This window comes from Amaranthus tricolor, chromosome 9, assembly GCF_026212465.1.
Source record: "Amaranthus tricolor cultivar Red isolate AtriRed21 chromosome 9, ASM2621246v1, whole genome shotgun sequence".
Taxonomy (NCBI): Eukaryota; Viridiplantae; Streptophyta; class Magnoliopsida; order Caryophyllales; family Amaranthaceae; genus Amaranthus; species Amaranthus tricolor.
In genome coordinates this window covers 25,560,585-25,584,318 of record NC_080055.1, presented here as the reverse complement: position 1 = coordinate 25,584,318, position 23,734 = coordinate 25,560,585, and the positions used below count along the sequence as shown (strand labels likewise).

Genomic DNA, 23,734 nt, shown 5'->3' with positions numbered 1-23,734 from the left:
TATCGTGGTTTGAAGTTAACTTTGAGGACAAAGTTTAATTTAAGTTGGGTAGAGTGTGATACCCTGTTATTTTAGGATTAATTTTATCTATTTATTATTTTTATATTATCTTTATGTTTATCATATGTGTAAGTTAAATTATAATACTTTATGACCAATTGGTGTTAAATAAGCATGGACTAAATTACATATCAAGTATAGTTATTAATATATAACAAGTGATAACGTGAAGGGTCGTATATAATTAAAAATTAGGGAAATTTCACATGGTAGCATCCAGTTTTCATGAAACGCCAGTCGTAGCACTTTTGTAAGATTTTTCCACATGGTAGCATCCAATTTATGCACTAACTACCGTAGCATTTTTCGTTAAATTCTTGTTAATTTCCTTTTAATTGATCATTTTGTTAGATTTTTCCACATAGTAGCATTTAATTTTTGCTCTCAAATGTATAATTCATCCATTTTAACTTTTAATTTACTGATTAATTTATCAACGTCTTTAAATGTTGTAACAATTAAGTAGATATGTATTAGTACTTTGAATGCACCTTTTGAACTTATGAAACACACATTTTAAACTTATGAAGCACACCTTTTGAGCTTATAAAATGCGCCTTTTGAATTATTTATTAGTATTTGTAATGCACCTTTTGAACTTTATAATACCAATAATTTAAATGAAAATAAAATTGTTACAATATTTAAGGGCGTTGATAAATTAATCGGTGAATTAAAAGTTAAAATGGTGAATCAAACATTTGAGAGCAAAAACTGGATTCTACCATGTGGAAAAATCTTACAAAATGATGAATTAAACAGAAATTAACAAGAATTTAACGAAAAATGCTACGACAGCTAAATACTGCATAAATTGAATGCTACTATATGAAAAAATCTTTAAATACTACCATGTGAAATTTCCTTAAAATTTTAACATTGGTAATTATGCATTATAATAATTAGCTTATACTAGGACAAAATCAAATACATCAAATTAGTATGTGGTTACTTAAAGGTCACATTACTCCGTCGTTTCGTCCGATTTTCAACAGAGTAGTACTCCCTTCGATCCTTTAATTTAGTCCCATTTCCTTGGGCACGCATATTAAGGATTGTGTGGGGTCCATGTAAAAGGTGGTAGTTGGGTATTTTTAAGTAAGGGTATTTAAGGATTTACGGGGGTAAATTCGTAATTACGTGTGTGAACTAAGGGTATTTAAGTAAAAAAGGATTGCCAAAAATAGAAATTGGACTAATTCAAAAGTTTTGCCAAATAAGAAAATGGGACTAAATTAAAAGATCGGAGGGAGTATTAAAGAAGAAAGCAATATTAATGCTTCCAACGCTAAAGTGAGGATCAACATACTTCCATTTATTATTATTTTTTTTTAATTTTTGTATAGTTTTCAATATAAATTTTAAATCTCAATATATTTAAATATATATAATAAAAAATTATAAAAAATATATAATAAAAAAGTATACATTAAGTAAGACAAATTTAATAAGATCTTACATGAATATATTTTATCTTCTAAACATGTGTTAAAAACATTAATTAAAGTTTTCTTTCCTTAAAGTGAAATATTCCAAATAAAAAGAACATTAGAGAACAAAAAGAGTATTAACTAAGAAAATAGGTTTTTATTATTTTGTATTTATTTCCATAATAAAAGAGTAATATTAATGTCCACTAGTCACTACAAAAGACAAGTTATCTAATATATTGATGTACAGTCTACAGATTCGTTTATACAAGAAAAAAGTATTTAAGCTTAAATGAGGGTGGTCACTGCTCATCATATTGATTGGGTTTAACCATGGGTCGAATTGTTTTTGTGTGTTAAGAATATGATTTTTAATTAAAGCTTATTGCATTGTGTTTTTCACAATATTGTTTGTTTTGTTAAATATAAAATTATATGTATTGGTCTATTGTCATTCAGACCGTATAATGGTCATCGAAAATTATAATTAATTAAATCAAATAAATAAATTAATTTATTAATTAAGTTAAATATCCCAATATTGCAAAATTGTTGTTTTGTGCAAAAGTTTTTTTCACGGATCACGAAAAGACTCGCGGATCGCGAGATTTCAAGACAAAGTTTTTGTTTTGGAAATTGCTCAGATTGCGGCTCACGACTTTGGTCGCGGCCCGCGACGTTCACGCTAGTATTTGCAATGTTCGTTTTATTCGGTTTTGTTAGTTATGCGATAACTACCTACGGTTAATATGGTTATATTAACTGAATTATTGGGATGAATTGATTTAATATCGACATTGATTCGTGAATCGATGTTGTGGTTCATGAAGTGACATATTACTTCATGAATGGTTGTACGCTTTTCTATAAATATAGAAGGCATGTGTAAGTTATTTCTTACATGAAGATGTACATGGAATATACATATAATTTCTGATTTTTCTTTTCTTCTCTAGTACTTTACATAGTATACATTGAAATATATAAATGTTTTTGCCTCGGATTGTGAAGGGTAGGTCAACCCTCAGTGCACCTAAATACGACATGTGTTTATATTGTCAAAAGCAAATTACCTCCCTAAGATGTTTGATGGATCGACCTTTTGGTAGGAGTCTATGAAAGGAGATGTGTTATTTTTGTGACATTATATAAATGTACATTGTGAATAATTTACAAAGTATGACAATTCAAGAATTTTATACTATATAAGTATATTTTGATTTATATTAAATATATGAATACATTTATGATTTTGTGGATTTCAAATAACATTTAAAAAATTATTTTAACGTCAAATGTTTTCAAGTATAAATAGTTTGACACGTTAGAGTAACTATTCACTGAGTTGTAGCTCATGTTTTGTGTTTTTGTTTTCCACAGGTAATGACAAGTTCTTAGATGTATTTAATGCGTGGGTGTGTGGCGGCGTCGATTATAAGTCATGTGTGCATTTAAATAATTAGTTTTAAATATTTATTTTGACGCCTTACACTTCCTGAGTGTGACGGACACCCTGTTTTTACTTTCCGCTGCTACGAGATATTATTTACCTCTTATTGTATATATATAATTTTATATTTATAAAATTTAGGGGTGTTACTTTTTATCAATAAATCAATATTAATTAATAAAATATAAATATACTCCCTCCGTTCTTAAAAGTTTGTCCAATATGGGTTTTTCACACATATTAAGAAAACTGAAACTTTTGTAGTAAGTGGTATTATTTTAATTAAATAGTAATGTGAAGTAATAATTATATTGATATTACGAGAGAGAAAAGACATTTAAATTAACGATTAAATAAAGAAAAAAAAAAGGCAATAATCATTCTCATTATTTTGGAGAGAGAAACCTACAACAGGGAATTACACAAAACAAAATTTCTGTTTTGGTGGCAAAGGGGGCTTTCCATTTTATGAAAGTTTTAGAGGGTAATAATCACACAAAATCTGAATAAAAAAAACCCAATAGTCTATTGGGCAATTACAATAAACATGGATTACAAATTTAATTGAAACTAATGATCAATTACCAAAAATAGAAACCAAATGAGTATTTAGGAATTCTGCTGATGATGAGTATAAAAATAGCAGCTTCATCATGATACATCAACCAAAATCAATAGCTTCATCAGAGTAACCCAACAAAAATCAGTAGCTTCATCATATTACCTCAATAGAAATCAATAGCTTCATAACAATACCCCAACAAAAATCAGTGGCTTCAAAAAATCACAGTACCTCAAACAAAAATCAGTAGCTTCACAAAATCAGAAGCTTCAAAAAATCAGTAGCTTCAAGTAGACTGCATCATTGCCTTAATTATGGCTTCAGAAAGTGAAGACGAAATCGAGGGGGTATGGTACTTTGGATCAAGCCAATATAATCCTCAATCAAGCTCGAAATCATAGCAAGAATCAGCAGAAATGGCAGAGCAGCAAGGAGAACAACAAAACAATCATCATAAGCCAAGACTCAGTAGTGAGATGAGGCATTTAATCTTTTAAGAGATGCTCTCATTGAGAACAAGTGACTCTTTACCTCATGGGACATTCAAAAGAATTGCTCAAAAATATGGTTATCATCATATGACCATAAGAAACTTATGGAAGAGGGCAATGCAATCAAAAGAAGAAAACAAACCATACATCGTTGATTCAAAATACAAAAACTGTGCTTTGTAGATAGTAATATCATACTATTTACGCTGGGTTGGGCTGTTTCACATATAGTGGAATGCATAAATGTTGCATACATATTGTATTCACTTAGAGCCATATATTGTATTAGTTTAGCAAAATAACATATAGTGCAATGCATTCGATATTAAGTATGTATACATTTATTGTGTAATTATGTCTATTCAATATTCATACATGCATCATCAATTATATTATCATTATTCTTATTTTATTTCCCTACTAGTTAAGTGAATTTAATAAAATTAAAAATATATATTCTTTTTGAAACTTGAAAATAAATACTTATAATATTTTTAAATATAAATTGTATCAACCATTAAACTAACAGAAATCCCTACAATGCACGGACACATATACTAGTTTGCTATTGGTTGGTCTAATATCACGTATAAATAATAAAGTAAATCTAAAATATATTAATTACTCGTAGTAATTCTTCTTACATCGCTTCTAATACAATGATAACTTATAGTACATTTTCGTAAACTAGTCATACTTAATACACAAATTATCAAACGAGACAGTATTACATGGTGAGACTAATTATATTGAGTTGATTTATTGTATGCTTATTGTCTTAAAGTGTTCATTTATAAATATAGATTGATAAATTACAATTTTAAATTGATAACTATTTATAATTCTAGAGTGATCACTTAAAATCTTAGTGTAAATACTTACAATTTTAAAATAATCAATTAAAAATTCGTTTAATTATATAAACTACCTAATATCTAATAGTGAGATGTTTTCATTCAAGACTTGTTATACTTGATGTACTATTTCAGTAAGAAAAATTAAAGGACATATATTTCTTTTGAGGGGGATGGAAAGTATTTTCAAAGTGCTTTTTACTATTAACTTTTATTTGAATTTGATTCGATATCATTTGATTTTACTTTGAATTCGCCCCGCTAAATAGATGAGTATTCATACAAATTTTCCTAACCTTATATTTATTGTTGACCCATATTGAGGATTTGAGGGAATCTACGACAAAGTCAATATTGTGCACAATATTATCTCTTCTCAAGCATGACAATTTGGCGAGAATATATATATATATATATATATATATATATATATATATATATATATATATATATATATATATATATATATATATATATATATATATATATAGAGGTAAATAACAATTTTTAAAAAAGTAAAAAAAATACGTTTATACCTCTATATTTTATAAGAGGGCTTTAGAGATTTTTTAATTTTTTTATATTTTGTTTATTTTAATATAATTTATATCATTATATTATATAATTATTTGCAAATAACCGTTATTGAATAGAATTTTCTACAATTTGTCAACCAATTCATGAAGTCTTCTTCAATAGCAAACTTTGAAGTTTGAACCAGTCTATTATTTTAATTAATTTTTAATTTCACATATATATTGTATCATAAAAAGAATCTTGTTTAATTTCATTCTAACTTGATTCCTTCTTTAATCCCGGTGAATTTTTCTCTCAATTATATGCAGATCTTTATTGTTTTGCCTAATTTATAGTTTAATTCTTTTTAATTTTACAATTTCGATTTTTAGGGATTCAGCGTTGAATTTGATTGACCTCTAATTAATTTCTCATAAAATGTTGAAATTAAATTAGGGTTTTAACATTTTATATTCCGCCGATTGGTTTACAGAGATTTCTTTTGGGAATCAAATTTGATTGTTAGATTTAATACTTATAGCTTGTGAACTGACTATGCAGGTTTTTTTCTGAATTGGGGTACGATAATAATGGATCTCCTATTTCTGCACGTAGCTGGATTTGCCACTGATCTAGTGAAGGCTGTTAATTCCTATGCTTTGATCGTTTTTGTCATATTAATAATATTTATACTGGAATCAGTGGTATGTTCTGAGCCTTTTCTTCGTCGCTGCATTTTTGTCTTCTTTTCTTTGCCTTTTCTTTTCTTTAATATATAGTGTAACACCCTCAAAATAAATGTAAGGCTTAACGACTAAGAAATAACTTAATAATTTTTTTTTATCCAACAAAGGATCTTACAACATAAAAAAAAAATGAAACGAAATCTGTATCCATATAAAATTTAAACAACTAAAAAATTTAAACTGAAATACGACTATAATAAATTTCTAAGTGATCCTCACTCCATGATTCCCACGCAATCAATAACCTGCAACATAAGAATGCAAGAAAAACAAGGGAAAACTCCCAAAATCAGGAAATTGAGTAATTCCAACTCCATCCCGTAAAACGATTAAATTCGAAAATGATTTTAAGAAAATAAAATATAATTAAATTGAAATTAATTTTAGAAAATAATACATAGCTGAGTTTAAAAGAAAACAATTTGAGAAAACAATACATATAATATCACATAAACCAATTTATTAATTTGATATTTAATAATGGCAACACATAATCAATTTTTAATTTGAGGGAACGAGAACGCCAGTAGGCCGAGGCTTTACCCCTATACCTACTTCAACAAGAGGTCGTCACCCCAAATAATTCAAGGCCAGCAGAATAGTCTCAGGGAATCCTAGTGTGCACACCCCTCCTACTTGGATCACAACAAATAGAAAGAAGACCAAACATCGTATTACGTATCAGAAATAATAATAATACATGTCGATAGCTATACTAACCAAACAGGGCAACCTGTTCATCACCCTTATACTTGGATCACAACAAATATAAGAGTTTCATTTCCCTCGAGTTACACTTTACGTAATTTAATAGATTTTTATAATTAGTCGCGAGCACACAAACATATAATCAAACATGCATTATTTATTTTATTTTAAGATCATAAATTTTCCCAACGAAAATATATCTCAAGAATATCCAACTGAAATCTCATTTTCCAAATCACCATTTTAACATCAATTGGTGGCAATAGGAATTAATATCACAAATATTTCTCTTCCAATTTAAATCGTATCTAATTTCATTATCAAAATAATAATATAAATTTTATCAAAATAGTAATTATAAATTCAAGTTTGACAAAAATAATAATAAATATAATTTGAGAATATATAAAACATAACATTATATAGAATAATGTCATATCAAATCATGCACCCATTTAAACACATTAATTATCACTTAGCACGTAATACTAACGGGATAGTCCTAATTAGATGGACATTGAGAATTACTTTGTCACGCGATTCTAGACAACGTACGCTCCTAATAATCTCTGTCTACGAATCCGCTGTCTACACGAAAAAATGATATATCTCAATTTAATACCCCGATCAACCCATCGAAATAAATAAATTAAAAGACTCTTTTTCATTTTGTATACTTTATTTAAAAAAAGAAAAATTTTAAACATGTATTTTAAAATTTTAAGAGTAGTGTACAAGAGCAAGATATAAATAACATAGTTAACTCATTTTATTATAAGATTTAAAATTCATAAGGGTTAATAATAATAATAATAATAATACTTATAATTATTACATAAAAAAAAGAGAGAGTGAGTTCCAGGAACTCAAGAAAAAAGAAAGAAGAAAGGGAAGGAGAAGAGAGAAGAAGAAAGGGAGAAGGAAGAAGGAGAAGGTGCCGGCCGGCGGTAGCTCCGGTGGCCGCCGTCTCACGCCGGTGGTATCCCGGTGACTGCCGTATCGCCGGAAAACTAAGTTCAGGAATAAATTTATTATTTTTTTTTCAAATGCAAAATGTGTAATTTGGATTGAAATTGGTAGAACAATATTATAAAGAGATGAAATTTCATAACTTTAATATCAAAATCTTGAGTTTTCTTGACTGAATTTTAAGCAAATGGGAGATGAAGGAAGTAGTTTGTAGGAGAAGAAGGGATTGTGAGTAATAATGTGAATGAAATTAAGGGTAATTGGTTTAATTTATAATAGGTAAGTGAAGTTGGTTATAAGGTTTAGAGGAAAGAGTGGGAAGTTATTGTTAATGGTGTTGGAAGTTATTGTTAATGGTGGGTTATGTTTTTTTTTTTTTTTTTTTTTTTTTTTTTGAAATTTAATTATCATTATTATTATTATTATTATTATTTTTTAAAAAAAGGGATATTACATACACTCCCACTTGAAACAAAAGTTCGTCCTCGAACTTAAAGTTAACTACTGAAGTTTTAAAAAAAAATTGAACGGTTTTGATAGACTCGCATCACCCCCCTATTTTAAAAGTTTCGTCATCGAAACTCAACGTACCTGTTCGAAAAGTTCGGGGTATCGCTTTCTCATGTCAACTTCGGTTTCCCATGTGGCTTCTTCAGTTTGTTGGTTCGTCCATAATATCTTGACCAACTTAATTTCCTTGTTCCGGATACATCTTGTTTTGGTATCAAAGATTTTTATTGGCTTTTCTTCAAAGGTAAGGGTTTCATCAAGTTCAATGGTTTCAGGCTGTATTATATGGGAAGGGTCATTGACATATTTTTGGAGTTGGGATACATGGAAAACGTTGTGGACTTTGGCTAGGTTCATAGGTAGGGCTAATCTATAGGCTACTTCCCCAATTCGTTCCAATACCTCATAAGGACCTATAAAACGAGGACTCAATTTACCCTTCCTACCAAATCTCATGACACCCTTGGTTGGTGACACTTTGAGCAAAACTTTTTCACCTACTTCAAACTCTAATGCCCTCCTCTTTTTGTCTGCATACGACTTCTGACGGTCTTGCGCTTCCCTCATACGTTCTTGGATCATTCTTACTTTCTTTGTAGTCTCCTCAATCATGTCTGGTCCTAATCCCACTGACTCATTAACATCATTCCAACATATAAGACTCCTACACTTTCTCCCATATAGGGCTTCATAAGGTGTCATTCCTATGCTAGAATGAAAACTATTATTGTAAGAAAACTCTACATACATCAAATTATCCTCCCAAGATCCACCAAAATCCATAACACATGCTCTTAACAAATCCTCAAGAGTTTGAATCGTTCTCTCTGTTTGACCATCTGTTGCTGGATGAAATGCAGTACTGAACTTTAGTAACGTGCCCACTGCTTCTTGTAGCATCTTCCAAAATTTAGACAGAAACCTCGAACCTCTATCCGATACAATGTCCTTAGGCACACCATGCAATCTCACTACCTCTTGAAAATACGCGTTTGCCATCTGTTGCATTGTCCAAGTATTCTTCATCGCTATAAACCTTGCTGTTTTTGTTAATCGATCCACTATCACCCATATGGCATTCTTCCCTATTTTTGACTTTGGCAATCCTACTACAAAGTCCATTGAAATCGACTCCCATTTCCATCCAGGTATTTCTAATGGTTGCAATTTTCCCCCCGGTTTCATATGTTGAATTTTCACCTTCTGACATGTTAGACACTTCGCCACAAAGCCTGCAACTTCACGCTTCATGTTGGGCCACCAAAAGTTCTTCTTAAGATCCTTGTACATCTTATCACCACCAGGATGTATTGAGTATGGGGAATTATGGGCTTCAATCATAATCCTAGTCTTAAGCTCCTCGTCCTGCGGTATGCACCATCTTCCTTTATACTTCATTACGTCATTTTCATCACTTTCGAACTCAGGTGCTTGACCATCTTCCTTCAACTTCTTCAATTTAGTTAGCCAGTTATCCGTAACTTGCTTCACCCTAATTTCCTCAAAAATATCAGATTCAATCGTCATTCCATTCAATTGAGTACCCACATATCCATACTCTACCACTTCTAAGTTCATCCTACGAATCTCTTCACACAACTTATCTGCTAAAATTAATGCATTCATTGTATGACTTGACTTCCTACTCGGAGCATCAGCTACCTTGTTTGCCTTTCCCTCACAATACTTCAAGTCCAGATCATAATCCTTAATGAGTTCTAACCATCGTCTTTGTCTCATATTCAACTCCTTTTGAGTGTACAAGAACCTCAAACTCTTGTGATCGGTATAAATCTTGCACTTTACTCCAAATAAATAATGTCTCCAAATTTTCAATGCAAAGACTACAGCTCCCAATTCTAAGTCATGTGTGGGGTAATTCTTCTCATGCGGCTTAAGTTGTCGTGAAGCATATGCTACTACTTTTCCATCTTGCATCAACACACAACCTAGTCCATTCTTAGATGCGTCTGTATATACCTCATATTCTCCACTTTCATTTGGTAAGGTCAGCACAGGTGCAGAGGTAAGCCTTGATTTCAACTCTTGGAATGCCGCTTCACACTTCTCATCCCATTGAAGCTTAGTGGTCTTCTTCATCAAATTAGTAATAGGTTGAGCGATTCTCGAGAAATTTTTCACAAATCTCCTATAGTATCCGGCTAAACCTAAGAAACTTCTCACTTCAGTCACATTAGTGGGTTTAGGCCAGTTCATTACTGCTTGAACCTTCGAGGGATCTACCATTACTCCATCCTTTGTAATTACATGCCCCAAAAATGCTACCTTTTCCAACAAAAATTCACATTTCGAAAACTTGGCATACAGCTTATTCTCTCTTAAAATCTCTAAGACTTTCCTCAAATGAGCCTCATGCTCTTCTCGATTCATAGAGTATACTAAAATGTCATCAATAAAAACAACTACAAACTTATCTACATAAGGCTGAAAAGTCCTATTCATAAGGTCCATAAAGACAGCAGGCGCATTGGTGAGTCCAAAGGGCATGACTGTGAACTCATAATGGCCATACCTCGTTCGACAAGCTGTTTTGGCTATATCCTCTTCTGCAATTCGTAATTGATGATAACCTGATCTCAAATCAATCTTTGAAAACACTCCTGCACCCCTAAGTTGATCGAATAGATCCTCAATTCTAGAAAGTGGATACTTATTCTTCACCGTCACACTATTTAAATCCCTATAATCAATACATAGTCTCAATGTTCCATCTTTCTTCCTAACAAATAATACTGGGGTTCCCCAAGGTGATACACTTGATCTGATATATCCTTTATCCAACAAGTCCTCAAGTTGTACCTTCAACTCTTGCAACTCGGTAGGTGCCATCCTATAAGGTGCCTTTGAAATGGGTCCTGTTCCTGGAACTAAGTCAATCTTGAAGTCTAACTCTCTCACAGGTGGCATCTCTGGAATCTCATCTGGGAACACATCAGCAAACTCCTTAACTACAGGTATCTCTCCTAACTCGTCCTATTTCATGCTCGTGTCCTTTACATGGCACAAACATACGGGGTAGCCTTTCCTAAGATGGGTCTGGAGATTTAAGGCGGAGCTAAGCTTGGTCTTTGGTGGCTCGGAAGTAGTTTCTTGATAGGTTAGTTTATTTTCCTTAGGGCCTCTAAAGGTAATTCTCTGTTTAGCACAATTGATTTCTGTGTGATACTTCTTTAACCAATTCATTCCCAAAACCAAGATCGAAGTCTTTTAAATTGAACTCGATAAGGTTCACGGGTAGTTCGGTTTCAGAGATGACAATAGGCATACCTAAGTAAAGGTTCTTACTGAGAAAGGTTTCACCTGAGGGTGTGGTTACCTTAGCTTGACATGAGGAAGAAGGTTCAAGGGAATGTTTTTCGATAAAAGATTTAGATAAAAAGGAATGTGAAGCTCCAGAATCAAAGAGTACAAAAGCAGGTTTAGAGTTTACAAGGAAAGTACCCGTCACAATGTTGGCGTCCGACTCAGCTTTACTCTTGCTCATAACGTGGAGTCTCCCATTGAAAGTGCATCCTCCATTTCCATTGTTTCCATTGTTGTTGGTGTTGTACTTGTCATTTGCTGAATCACTTCCTATTTGAGTATTGTTCGAGCGGTTGTTGTTGAAGTTGTGGTTCCTAGATCCTCCTCCATTGTTGTTATAGCCCTTGTTGTGTCCATTCTGCCCTAGTTGGTTTCTTTCTTGCCTCTTGGGACAATAATTAGCCTTATGTCCAGCTTCGCCACAAGCATAACATTTAATTGGTTCGCCTTGACACGTATAGCCCGAATGACTCTTCTCACATTTCTTACAAACCCAAGCCCTCTGGTTACCATTCCTTTGCTGGTTTTCATTCTGCCTAGGGTTTTGGTAGTTCCTATTGTTATGTCCTCCCCCGTGGTGATTGTTCCTACCATTACCCCCATTGTTACCAAAACGAGGTATTTTATCATTACTTTGACTATCTGCATTACTTTGGTCTTTCCTCTTGTTATTTCCCAACACATCTTCTTCTCTTTGTAAGATCCTCTCCATATTACACGCCTTAGAATAGGCCTCTGCAAGGGTAGATGAGGTACTTCCTCCTAACCTAGTTTGTATCCTGAAAGCTAAACCATCCTCAAATTTTTGGGCCTTAGAAACTTCATCAGGGACCATGTTAGGGCAAAACTTAGCATACTCATTAAACTTTTGGGCATATTCCTTGACACTCATAAACTGCCCTTGGTTCAACCTATTGAATTCACTGCACTTTTGTCTCCTAATATGTTCAGGGAAGAATCGACCTCTAATAGCACCCTTAAAAGAATCCCAGTCAAAGTTTGGTTAATTACTAATGGTTTGTCCCTCAGTTTCCCACCATGTGTCGGCATCCTCACGTAGGTAAAACGTAGCTTGGTTAACCTTTTGGGTCTCAAGTGTTCCATTTGCAGTAAAGATTTTTTCCATGTCACGTAACCAATTCTCTAATAACATAGGGTCCTCTTTCCCAACAAAGGTAGGGGGTTTTAAAGTGGCGATCTTCTTAGCCATGACAGCTTGGGGGTCATCATGTCCATTGTCCATATTGTTAGCTTGGTTTTGCACTAATAGTCCTATATTTTGTGACAACTGCTCAAGTACCCTCACTCTAGCTGCTAATTGTTCAGGTGTTTCGGCCATGTTATTTTCTTGTTGACGACTGCGAGATCGAGTGTAAACGTTCGGGTATTGCATAAGCTGTCGATATAAGAAACTAAGAGTTTTAATACTAATGTTTCCATCATGTTCATACACAGTTATTCTGAATCTTCAAGATTGAAAGAAAATACAAGGGAACAATTTGCACACACAACATAAAGACTCATCAAATATTCATTAATATAAATTTTTAAGTAATAATCCAATGAAAATAAATGAAATCAACATTGTTCAAAAAAAAATAAAAAATAAAAAAATAAAAAATAAAATAAATAAAGACAACTAGAAAAATAATCTATAGCTAACAAATTCCAACCTATCCCATCTTTCTAGTTAACAAGTAATCATCAAAATCACTTTCGAACTGGCTCTTCCTCAAAATCCTCCTCGGGATCCTCCTCAGGATCTCCTACATAGTCTTCCTTAGGTTTATAGTTTCCTTCATCTTCAGATTGAATAAGGTATGGTATCGGTGTTATCATTTTCCCTGTCACTCTCATCCTCGTAGTCATAGGAGCTCCCAGATACATTATAGATCCACTTCGCCTTAGCATCGATCATTCTCTTTTCTAAATATTTTATAGTAAGGAACCATTTCTCATTTTCCGCACACCTTTCCCAATTGGGTCTCCCGTTTTTAATTATGTCGTTTTATTCTTTCTTAAGTTCGGCATAAAGGCCTACATCACTTAAGGTTCGAATAAGGGCATCTGCTTGCTTAGGTGGTGTATTATAATCAGAGTTGCCATGATACTTATTTGGGTGGCAGTTCTCCATGCTTACACGGAGACGATGGACATATGAGGAAATGGGTTCTCCTGCTTTCATAAAAAGGTGGTACGGTGCATCACGAAAATTTCTAACACTTTTCCTAGCAGTGCAACGGAATCGAGGCATCTAACAAAAATGAAAGACAACAAAAATATAATTAAAAGAAATAACACACTACTAAGAAGTACTTAGAAGTACTTCAAAACAATAAACCCATTCGTCCCCACTCTCATAATTTATTTTTATTTGTAACGTACTTCAATTATTTAAAATAATTTTACCTTGTGTCATTTAACCTATTTTTCATTTAAGTCTTTACAAACATTAAATCCTAAACGACCCTAAGATTTGACCAAAACAAACCTAAGCTACTGATACCACTTTGTAACACCCTCAAAATAAGTCGAACATTTAAAAACACGTTTAATGGAAAACATGAACCAAAACCTATTCATGAGAGTGTTACCGCCACATTTATTTCTAATAAAATAAATGTAAGGCTTAACGACTAAGAAATAACTTAATAATTTTTTTTTATCCAACAAAGGGTCTTACAACATAAAAAAAACTGAAACGAAATCTGTGTCCATATAAAATTTAAACAACTAAAAAAATTTAAACTGAAATACGACTATAATAAAAGCTATATTTCTAAGTGATCCTCACTCCATGATTCCACGCAATCAATAACCTGCAACATAAGAATGCAAGAAAAACAAGGGAAAACTCCCAAAATCAGGAAATTGAGTAATTCCAACTCCATCCCGTAAAACGATTAAATTCGAAAATGATTTTAAGAAAATAAAATATAATTAAATTGAAATTAATTTTAGAAAATAATACGTAGCTGAGTTTAAAAGAAAACAATACGTATAATATCACATAAACCAATTTATTAATTTGATATTTAATAATGGCAACATATAATCAATTTTTAATTTGAGGGAACGAGAACGCCAGTAGGCCGAGGCTTTACCCCTATACCTACTTCAACAAGAGGTCGTCACCCCAAATAATTCAAGGCCAGCAGAGTAGTCTCAGGGAATCCTAGTGTGCATACCCCTCCTACTTGGATCACAACAAATAGAAAGAAGACCAAACATCGTATTACGTATCAGAAATAATAATAATACCTGTCGGCAGCTATACTAACCAAACAGGGCAATCTGTTCATCACCCTTATACTTGGATCACAACAAATATAAGAGTTTCATTTCCCTCGAGTTACACTTTACGTAATTTAATAGATTTTTATAATTAGTCGCGAGCACACAAACATATAAGCAAACATGCATTATTTATTTTATTTTAAGATCATAAATTTTCCCAACGAAAATATATCTCAAGAATATCCAACTAAAATCTCATTTTCCAAATCACCATTTTAACATCAATTGGTGGCAATAAAAATTAATATCACAAATACTTCTCTTCCAATTTAAATCGTATCTAATTTCATTATCAAAATAATAATATAAATTTTATTAAAATAGTAATTATAAATTCAAGTTTGACAAAAATAATAATAAATATAATTTGAGAATATATAAAACATAACATCATATAGAATAATGTCATATCAAATCATGCACCCATTTAAACACATTAATTATCACTTAGCACGTAATACTAACGGGATAGTCCTAATTAGATGGACATTGAGAATTACTTTGTCACGCGATTCTAGACAACGTACGCTCCTAATAATCTCTGTCTACGAATCCGCTGTCTACACGAGAAAATGATATATCTCAATTTAATACCCCGATTAACCCATCGAAATAAATAAATTAAAAGACTCTTTTTCATTTTGTATACTTTATTTAAAAAAAGAAAAATTTTAAACATGTAATTTAAAATTTTAAGAGTAGTGTACAAGAGCAAGATATAAATAACATAGTTAACTCATTTTATTATAAGATTTAAAATTCATAAGGGTTAATAATAATAATAATAATAATAATAATAATAATAATACTTATAATTATTACATAAAAAAAAGAGAGAGTGAGTTCCAGGAACTCACGAAAAAAGAAAGAAGAAAGGGAAGGAGGAGAGAGAAGAAGAAAGGGAGAAGGAAGAAGGAGAAGGTGCCGGCCGGCGGTAGCTCCGGTGGCCACCGTCTCACGCCGGTGGTATCCCGGTGACTGCCGTATCGCCGGAAAACTAAGTTCAGGAATAAATTTATTATTTTTTTTTTCAAATGCAAAATGTGTAATTTGGATTGAAATTGGTAGAACAATATTATAAAGAGATGAAATTTCATACCTTTAATATCAAAATCTTGAGTTTTCTTGACTGAATTTTAAGCAAATGGGAGATGAAGGAAGTAGTTTGTAGGAGAAGAAGGGATTGTGAGTAATAATGTGAATGAAATTAAGGTTAATTGGTTTAATTTATAATAGGTAAGTGAAGTTGGTTATAAGGTTTAGAGGAAGGAGTGGAAAGTTATTGTTAATGGTGTTGGAAGTTATTGTTAATGATGGGTTATGTTTTTTTTTTTTCTGAAATTTAATTATCATTATTATTATTATTATTATTTTTAAAAAAAAGGGATATTACATATAGGGTCAGGTCAAGTTTCACGGAGAACTAAATTTATATAAGAATTATGAGAAATAATTTGTTTAATACAAATGTATTACTTTTTACCAAAAGATAGTTACTTTTATTTTAAAAAATGGTATTTTTAGCAAAACAAAAAAAGTGTTATTTTCTAGAAAAGAAAAAAAATATATTTTTTAAAATAACAAATATAATACAAAGTAACACGTTTTTTTTTCGAAAAATGACATCTTTTTATGTAAAAAGCAATACCTTTTGTGAGTTTTTTTCATATTTTATTTCATAAAGTAACACTTTAATTATCATCTTTTTTATTAAAAAAAGTAACACATTTTTACCTAATAGTAACATCTTTTTATTAAAAAAGGTAACATATTTTGTCAGGCAGATTGATTTTCACAGTTCTCACTGAAACTTCTTCTCACACACGCACGCACGCACGCACGCATATATATATATATATATATATATATATATATATATATATATATATATATATATATATATATATATATATATATATATATATATATATATATATATATATATATATATATATATATATATATATATATATATATATATATATATATAAGTTGGCATACTAAGCTTGGTTAAAAAGATATTAGTGTTGATGGGAAGGCAAAATTTTTGTCTAAGGCATCGACTAACTATTCATGTGTTGGAATATTTATGAGCTCAATGAGACCTTCAAGGACATTTTCTCTGGTAAAATGGCAGTCTATGGCAATATGTTCTGTTTTATGATAATGGATTGGCCATTTGCATAGCTGACTTGCTGTCACACTCAAGTGTGACTGGCCTCAAATCTGTGACACCAAAATCTTTCAATAATTGAACAATCCAAGTAACTTCAGACGCCAAGCGCCCCAATCAAAGTTTGAGTAGACTTTAAGCTTGAAGAAGTTACTGCCTTTGAGAAGAATCGTCTAACAATAAGTTGCAGCAACGTAATGAAGTGTATGATGCAATTGCAAGGCTTTAAAATGATTTTCGGTAGGGTTTTGCATGTATTGACTTGAGGCTTGGACAACAAAGGAGAGTTCAGTTCGGGTGTGAGTAAGAAAGTTGAGTTTTTTTACAAGAGATCTTTATTTGGTTGGATCAGGATGAAGAAGGGAATCGTTAGAGTGAAGGTTGATGTTTAAAGGAAGTGGAGTGACAACTTTTTTAAAAGAAGGTAAACCAGAGTCATGGAGAAGGTCATTTGTAAATTTCTCCTGACTTAACACAAGCCTTTCTTCTATAAGAAATAATTGAGTTCACCCAAATCTTCAATACCAAAGATTCTGTGAAGATGTGACTTTAAAGATTGGATGTGGAAATATTGTCATCAGTGATGACAATATCATTTACATAGACAACCACATTAGAGATAGAAGCATCAGTTGCCTTGATGAAGAATAATTATTCTTGGATTGGTTGTACCGTTGGTGAAACAATTTAGTGTGAGTCTTGAAAACCACCGTCTTGATGTCTGTTTGAGGCTATATTAGGGACTTTTTGAGTTTACACACCAAGTTAGGAGCAGAATTAAGACCTTCAGGGGCATTATGGACACATCTTCATGAAGTTTCCTATGGAGAAAGGCATTATTCACATCTAGTTGAAAAAATAGTCAATTCCTACTAACAACCACAACTATTAAACATCTTACAGTGGTCATCCTGACTACTAGAGAAAATGCCTTCTAGAAATCAATACCATGGACTTGATTATACCATTTGGCCACAAGTCTGGCTTTAGGTCTTTTCAAAGTTTCATCGGATTTGAGATTTGTTTTATAAACCTATTTTGATTGAATGGCCTTTTTTTCCAGTTGGTAAAGAAACCAACTCCCAAGTGTTATTAAGGGTCAGAGTATCCAGCTCCTTTCTGCATAACAAGTTGCCAAGAAGGTTCTTAGATTGCTTCTTTATAAGTCCTTGGTTCATGCCATTGTGCTTGATTAGTCAAAAAAAACTTGAGACACATTAGAAAGATAAGAAAAAGAAATAAGATTACATATGTAGTTAGAAAGGTGGAGCAGATTTAGTGATTATAAGAGATCTTCGAAGGGTAGGTACTTGCTCACTAGGTTGAGTTGTTGTGTTACATGTTTTGTCAATATTAGTATGTGGAATAAGTTGTGTGGCAATAGGAGATGGTGTGTTAGTAGGCGGTGTATGTGTAGTGAGAGGAGAATTAAGAGGTACGCCAGTAGCAGGATAGCAAAAATCAGTAGAGATGCTATGAGTAGTGTTAACAGGAAGATAAAAGGATGAAAAAGGTGAACTAAAGCATCTGAACGGAAAATGCAACTCATAAAAGACTATATCCCTAGTAGTAATGACTTTCTTGGTTTTGACTTCATAGACTTTTTATGCCTTTTGTGCATACGACTTAAGGATATCCTAAAAACACAAAAAGATTAGCCCTAGGTTCAGATTTAGTTCTCCCTGGTTTCAAAGTGGATGCATAGCATAGACATCCAAGGGCCCTTCGGTGTGTGTTGATAGGTGCAGTACCAAAAATCTTTTCATAAGGTGATATGTGATGCAAGCATGAAAGAGGTAAACGATTAATTATGTATGCAACACATAAAAGACAATCTCCCCAAAAAGAATGGGAAAGATTAGATTGAAAGAACAATACTCGTGCTGTTTCTTGGAGTCTATACATTTGAGATGAAGAAGGATTCCCAAATCTTCCTTCAAGATCAACTCATATAGCACTAGCTGTCTTGAAATACATTATACTTTTTCCAATTTGCCTCTCAAAAGAAGCAATTAACCATCTTGTCACCATATTGTTGCAACATTTCCATGCTCCTCTTTCAATTATTTCTTTTGGTTGGTATAGGTTAGGTACCATTCACAAATCATCTTGATCCATGTTGTTGTATTGGCTATGAGAAAGAACAAGGAGATAACAAGAGGAAAAAGCGAAGGAACACGGTTTTGAAAAAAAGAATTAACAGAAGACAAAAACAATCAGAGGAAGTATGCAAGCTCTGATACCATGATATAATTCAGTGTTTAGGATTAGATTGGTGTTGAATAGAATATTGGTTTAGGAAGACTCCATAGATGGAATATATGTGAACTATTTCATTAATGCTTGATTAAATGTAAGGAGAACTCCTTATATAGGGAGCCTTACAAAGAAAAGAAACAAGAAGAGAGAAGAGAGAAACAAACTAACTAAAACGAACTAAAACTAACTAGTAACATACTAAGCAACTAATAATAGAAACAATGTATTGTATAATGAGCTAAGCAATATCTGGAGATATAAGTTCATCACTACACAAAAGCTTAAATGTTATACATATTCAGGTGGCAATTTTGTAAATAATTGGACATATTTTTAAACTAAAATATTTGGTTTTAATTTTGAACTATTTCAAACAGCATTTAATAGTTTAAAAAAATATATTTTTAAAATATTCTTTTACTTATGTATAAAATATATTTTTTTTGAAACAATTAATTTCTTAGAGATTTTTATTTTGGTATAAAGAATTAATGGAATGAAATCTTTTAATATTTATATTATTTAGTTTTAAATTTAGAGGAATATAAAACTCTTCACAATCAATTATGACTTTACTGAAAATAGAAAAACTTTAATAAGTTGCCATGTTTATTTCCGGTTCTTTTATTAGTATTTAGGATTCTTGCAAAATTTGTTGTGATGATTGATTTTTCTTGTGGGGTTTGTTGTCCGTACTTTTGTGCTTTTAGGTCTATTATTTTATCCAGTTGTTTGTTGCCTTGTACTTCAAACAACTATGGTCTTGAACTTTATAGAGCCCCGGGAAAAATTATGAATAATGGCCCTTAATATCAAGAACAATCGAAAAAAACCATGAAAAAGTTCTAATATCTTTACTTTCACAATCAAATTTGATTGTTAAATAATATGTAATATTTAATTATATTTGATTAAAAATTTTCAGTAATAGATTCACCATGAAATTATAGTAAAATGGACTATAATTTAAACTAAAAATTAATAAATAATAGAGTTCAAATTCAGGTTGGATGTAGTCACTCTTCATTTAAAAGTGGATATATAAAATTAGAAAGGCCATTGAGTTTATCCGAGGAAGTTATTTTATAATTTAAACCTTTTCCACTTTTGGGTTTTGAAAAATTTGAACATTGATTTACAGTAAAAAATTTAACACAAATTTTCATAAAAAAAATTGAAACAAATAAGTATTTTTAACAAAAACAAATAATAATAAAATAAACTTTGGATAAACTTAAGTCCAAAAATAAGCGTTTTTATGTCCGAACTAAAAGTTAGCTATGTTCGCGGTTACTAAGAGCAAACAGAAAAATTGGTCAAAAAAATTGTTTGTATAACTGCGAACAAAAGAGAGACAATGTCATAACGTTAGATGGGACAAAAAATGGAAGTCATGTTTGTTCGCAGTTCATTTTTTTGTCCCATATAACGTTATGAAATTGTCTTTCTTTTGTTCGCAGTTAATAATTGCGAAAATACCTGATCTTAGGTTCGGACATAAAGACGTTTATTTTTAGAATTAAGTTTACTCGAAGCTCATTATTTTATTTCTTTTGTTAAAATTACTTAATTGTTTCAAATTTTCAATCTTCATATAACCTGATTTTCCTAATTTTGGGACGTTCTAGGTATTGGACCCTGAGCGGTTGCCCTTTTGGCCTACCCCTAGGGCCGGGCCTGACTTCGAGAACTATGCTGGCCTTATCAGAGTACAACGAATTGAGTGGATCAAACGGTAAGTCTTCACTAAAACCTTATATATCGAAAACAATAGTTTCCGCATTCTCTCTACAACGCCTCTCCTGAGAGACCGTCTTTGTAAGAGACAACTCTCCAGGCCCAGACTCAACATTTAAAAAAAAAAAAAAACCCTAAAAACTAATGCGTGCGTTTGACCCTATTTGGAGTTATTGTTATAACTTACTAAAGTTGGTATTATAACCTATTAAAATTGGTATTTGGAGTTGATGTTATAACCTATTAAAGTTCGTATTACTTTAATAGGTTATAATACCAACTGTAATAGATTATAACATCAACTTTAATAGGTTATAACACCAACTTCAAATAGAATTATACAGCGCGCGTTTTTCTAATAGTTGTGTTTTTATTAATAATAAGCCGACCCATTTAAGACGCCTCTTTTATAAAAACGGTTTCAAACAAGAATTTGTGTTCCCTCTAATTCTTTTTGAACAAATTGCAGTGTCATCTCGAACTCGAAGGTCATTGCCCTTTGTATCGGAGCCGTGTCTTTGTATGTTGTTCTCCGTTTGGGAAAAATTGCTGGCGATCAAACAAATGACTTTGTCACAATTGGCATATCAGCACTTTCAGTGTTTGTTTTTGTAGGAGCTGCTTTTGTATTAGCTAAATTCCAATGTAATTGGGAGCGTAATTCAGAGCTGCTTTTTGTCAGGGCCTTTCCTGGGGCCGGTAAGGATATCGCCGTTTAAGGCCCGACATATATAGAGTTTATTTTTAATGTAATTTATGAGTTTATAGTTGACGTTTTAAGGAAGAATTTATGTTTAAGAGAAGAGAAAGAAGATGAATTTTGGACAAAAAAAACATTATTTCAATATAAAAGGATTTGTCTTTATTATTTTTTTAAGTACTTATTAAAGATCATAATCAATCTTCTGTTGGGAGGCTTGTATCAATTATTTTGACTAGGGCCTTTAAAATGTCAAAAACAACACTCTTTTTTGCTTACGATAAAGCTTTTTTTTATGTTTCGAAATTTGGATGTAGCTAGGAGAGTTGCACATCTCAATGGTCATACTATTTCTTGGACTAATATTAAGTTCAAATTTAGAGATACAATGGTCTTCTGAGAGATCATCTATAGAAGAGACGTCTCTTTAGATGTAGCTAGAAGTGTTGCACATCTATTAAAGCTTAATGCCTATTTACTAGTATATCCTTAATGCCTACTTATATTATCCTTAATGTCTACTTGTCTTGTTCTTAATGTCTACTATTAATATCCTTAATGCCTATTTGCAGTATCCTTAAATGATTACTTGTAATATTCTTAATGCTTTATTCATTATCTTTAATGCTTACCTATTGTATTCTCAATGTCTATTTACAACATCCTTAACATCTACCGAGTAAGTGTGCGCTACTTACAATATCTCAAATAAAATGCCACTTACAATTCTCTTAATGTTCACGGAGTAACTTTGTCATTTTATTTTCGAGACGAGACAACGAAATCGAGGAATTTATGTCTAAAAGAATGAAATAGTTAGAAAGAAAAAGTATAATAGAGAGAGAAAAGTAGTGATGCAGTCATATCTAAACTAAACTTAATAATGCGGCAAATTAATCAAAATATAACACAAATTGAGTGGAACGTACAAAAGAGTAGTTTACTATTGCTTTTAAGGTATTATGTTTGCTTTTCATAAATACAATAAAATTTACTCTGTTTTTTTATTTACTCCATCAGATCTTTTTGGTAATAAATAATAATTAATATTGATTGAAATCCGAAAAAGAGTAAGAAAAATGTTTAGTAAAAAGAGAAAAGACTTATAATAAGTGGGAAGAGTACCATTAATATGAACACAAATTCTTGTCAGGTGTTTTTGAGAGATCATCTCTAATTGATCCGTCTCATTATGTATTTTTTAAATTTAAAATAGGCATTAAGAATATGGTAAGTAAACATTAAAAATAATGTAAGTAGGCATTAAGAATACAGTAAGTAAACATTAATATTTAATAGTTTGAACTTAAGATACGTCTTTCAAAGAGATGGTCTCTTAAGAGACTAGCTGTAATATGAAAGTGTCAAGTAATTTTTAGGGTTAGAAATATAAATATATGATGACCTTTTAGTAAAATGTGTTAGAAAATAAGGTTATTTTTATCCATAAGGATATCTCGAAATAGAAAAATTCATAATGGAAATTTTTTTATGAAATTTCTTTTTAAAAAATGAGAAAAACAAATAAAAAAAATAAATATTTTTTTCACAATTTTTAAAATATTTCAGTCTTTATATCATTAAATATGCATTATAAAAATGTAGTATAATAAAATTTGATGCACTGCATTTGTAATCTTACTAACTACGATGTACTTATTAACTGGATCTGCATAAGAGTATTTCTAAAAATTTAGATCATGGTATATGAATATTAAGTAGTAGAAGTATATTTTATTTATATAATTAACTTTTAAAACATTTTTTGTTAGGTGCTCTAATTATTTAAAAACTCAACTTTATGTTTTTATCCAAAAAATTCAACTTTAGTCTATAAAGTTGTTTTGACTATTTGTCAGTCTCGACCCACTCAACTTGAAAAATAAATAGACTTGGGCAATAAATTTGAAAAAAAAAATGTATTTGGGCGGATTATACCTGCCCACTA

The 23,734-nt window shown here is 31.3% G+C and overlaps 1 protein-coding gene across 1 annotated transcript; it reads left to right on the top strand.

Moving 5' to 3' along the window:
* Window positions 1–5,538: 5,538 nt before the first annotated feature.
* Window positions 5,539–21,958, top strand: LOC130824219 (uncharacterized). Its single transcript, XM_057689128.1, has 4 exons — window positions 5,539–5,665; window positions 5,925–6,067; window positions 20,978–21,084; window positions 21,556–21,958. The coding sequence occupies exons 2-4, from the start codon at window positions 5,954–5,956 to the stop codon at window positions 21,803–21,805; spliced, it is 471 nt and encodes a 156-aa protein (XP_057545111.1). The 5' UTR covers window positions 5,539–5,665; window positions 5,925–5,953; the 3' UTR covers window positions 21,806–21,958.
* Window positions 21,959–23,734: the final 1,776 nt, after the last annotated feature.

Bases quoted from the DNA above. Each gene is read 5' to 3' on its own strand.
- LOC130824219 (XM_057689128.1), top strand. From the start codon at position 5,954: ATGGATCTCCTATTTCTGCACGTAGCTGGATTTGCCACTGATCTAGTG. The intron at 6,068-20,977 runs GTATGTTCTGAG...GGGACGTTCTAG, and splicing joins TATTTATACTGGAATCAGTG to GTATTGGACCCTGAGCGGTT. The intron at 21,085-21,555 runs GTAAGTCTTCAC...AACAAATTGCAG, and splicing joins CGAATTGAGTGGATCAAACG to TGTCATCTCGAACTCGAAGG.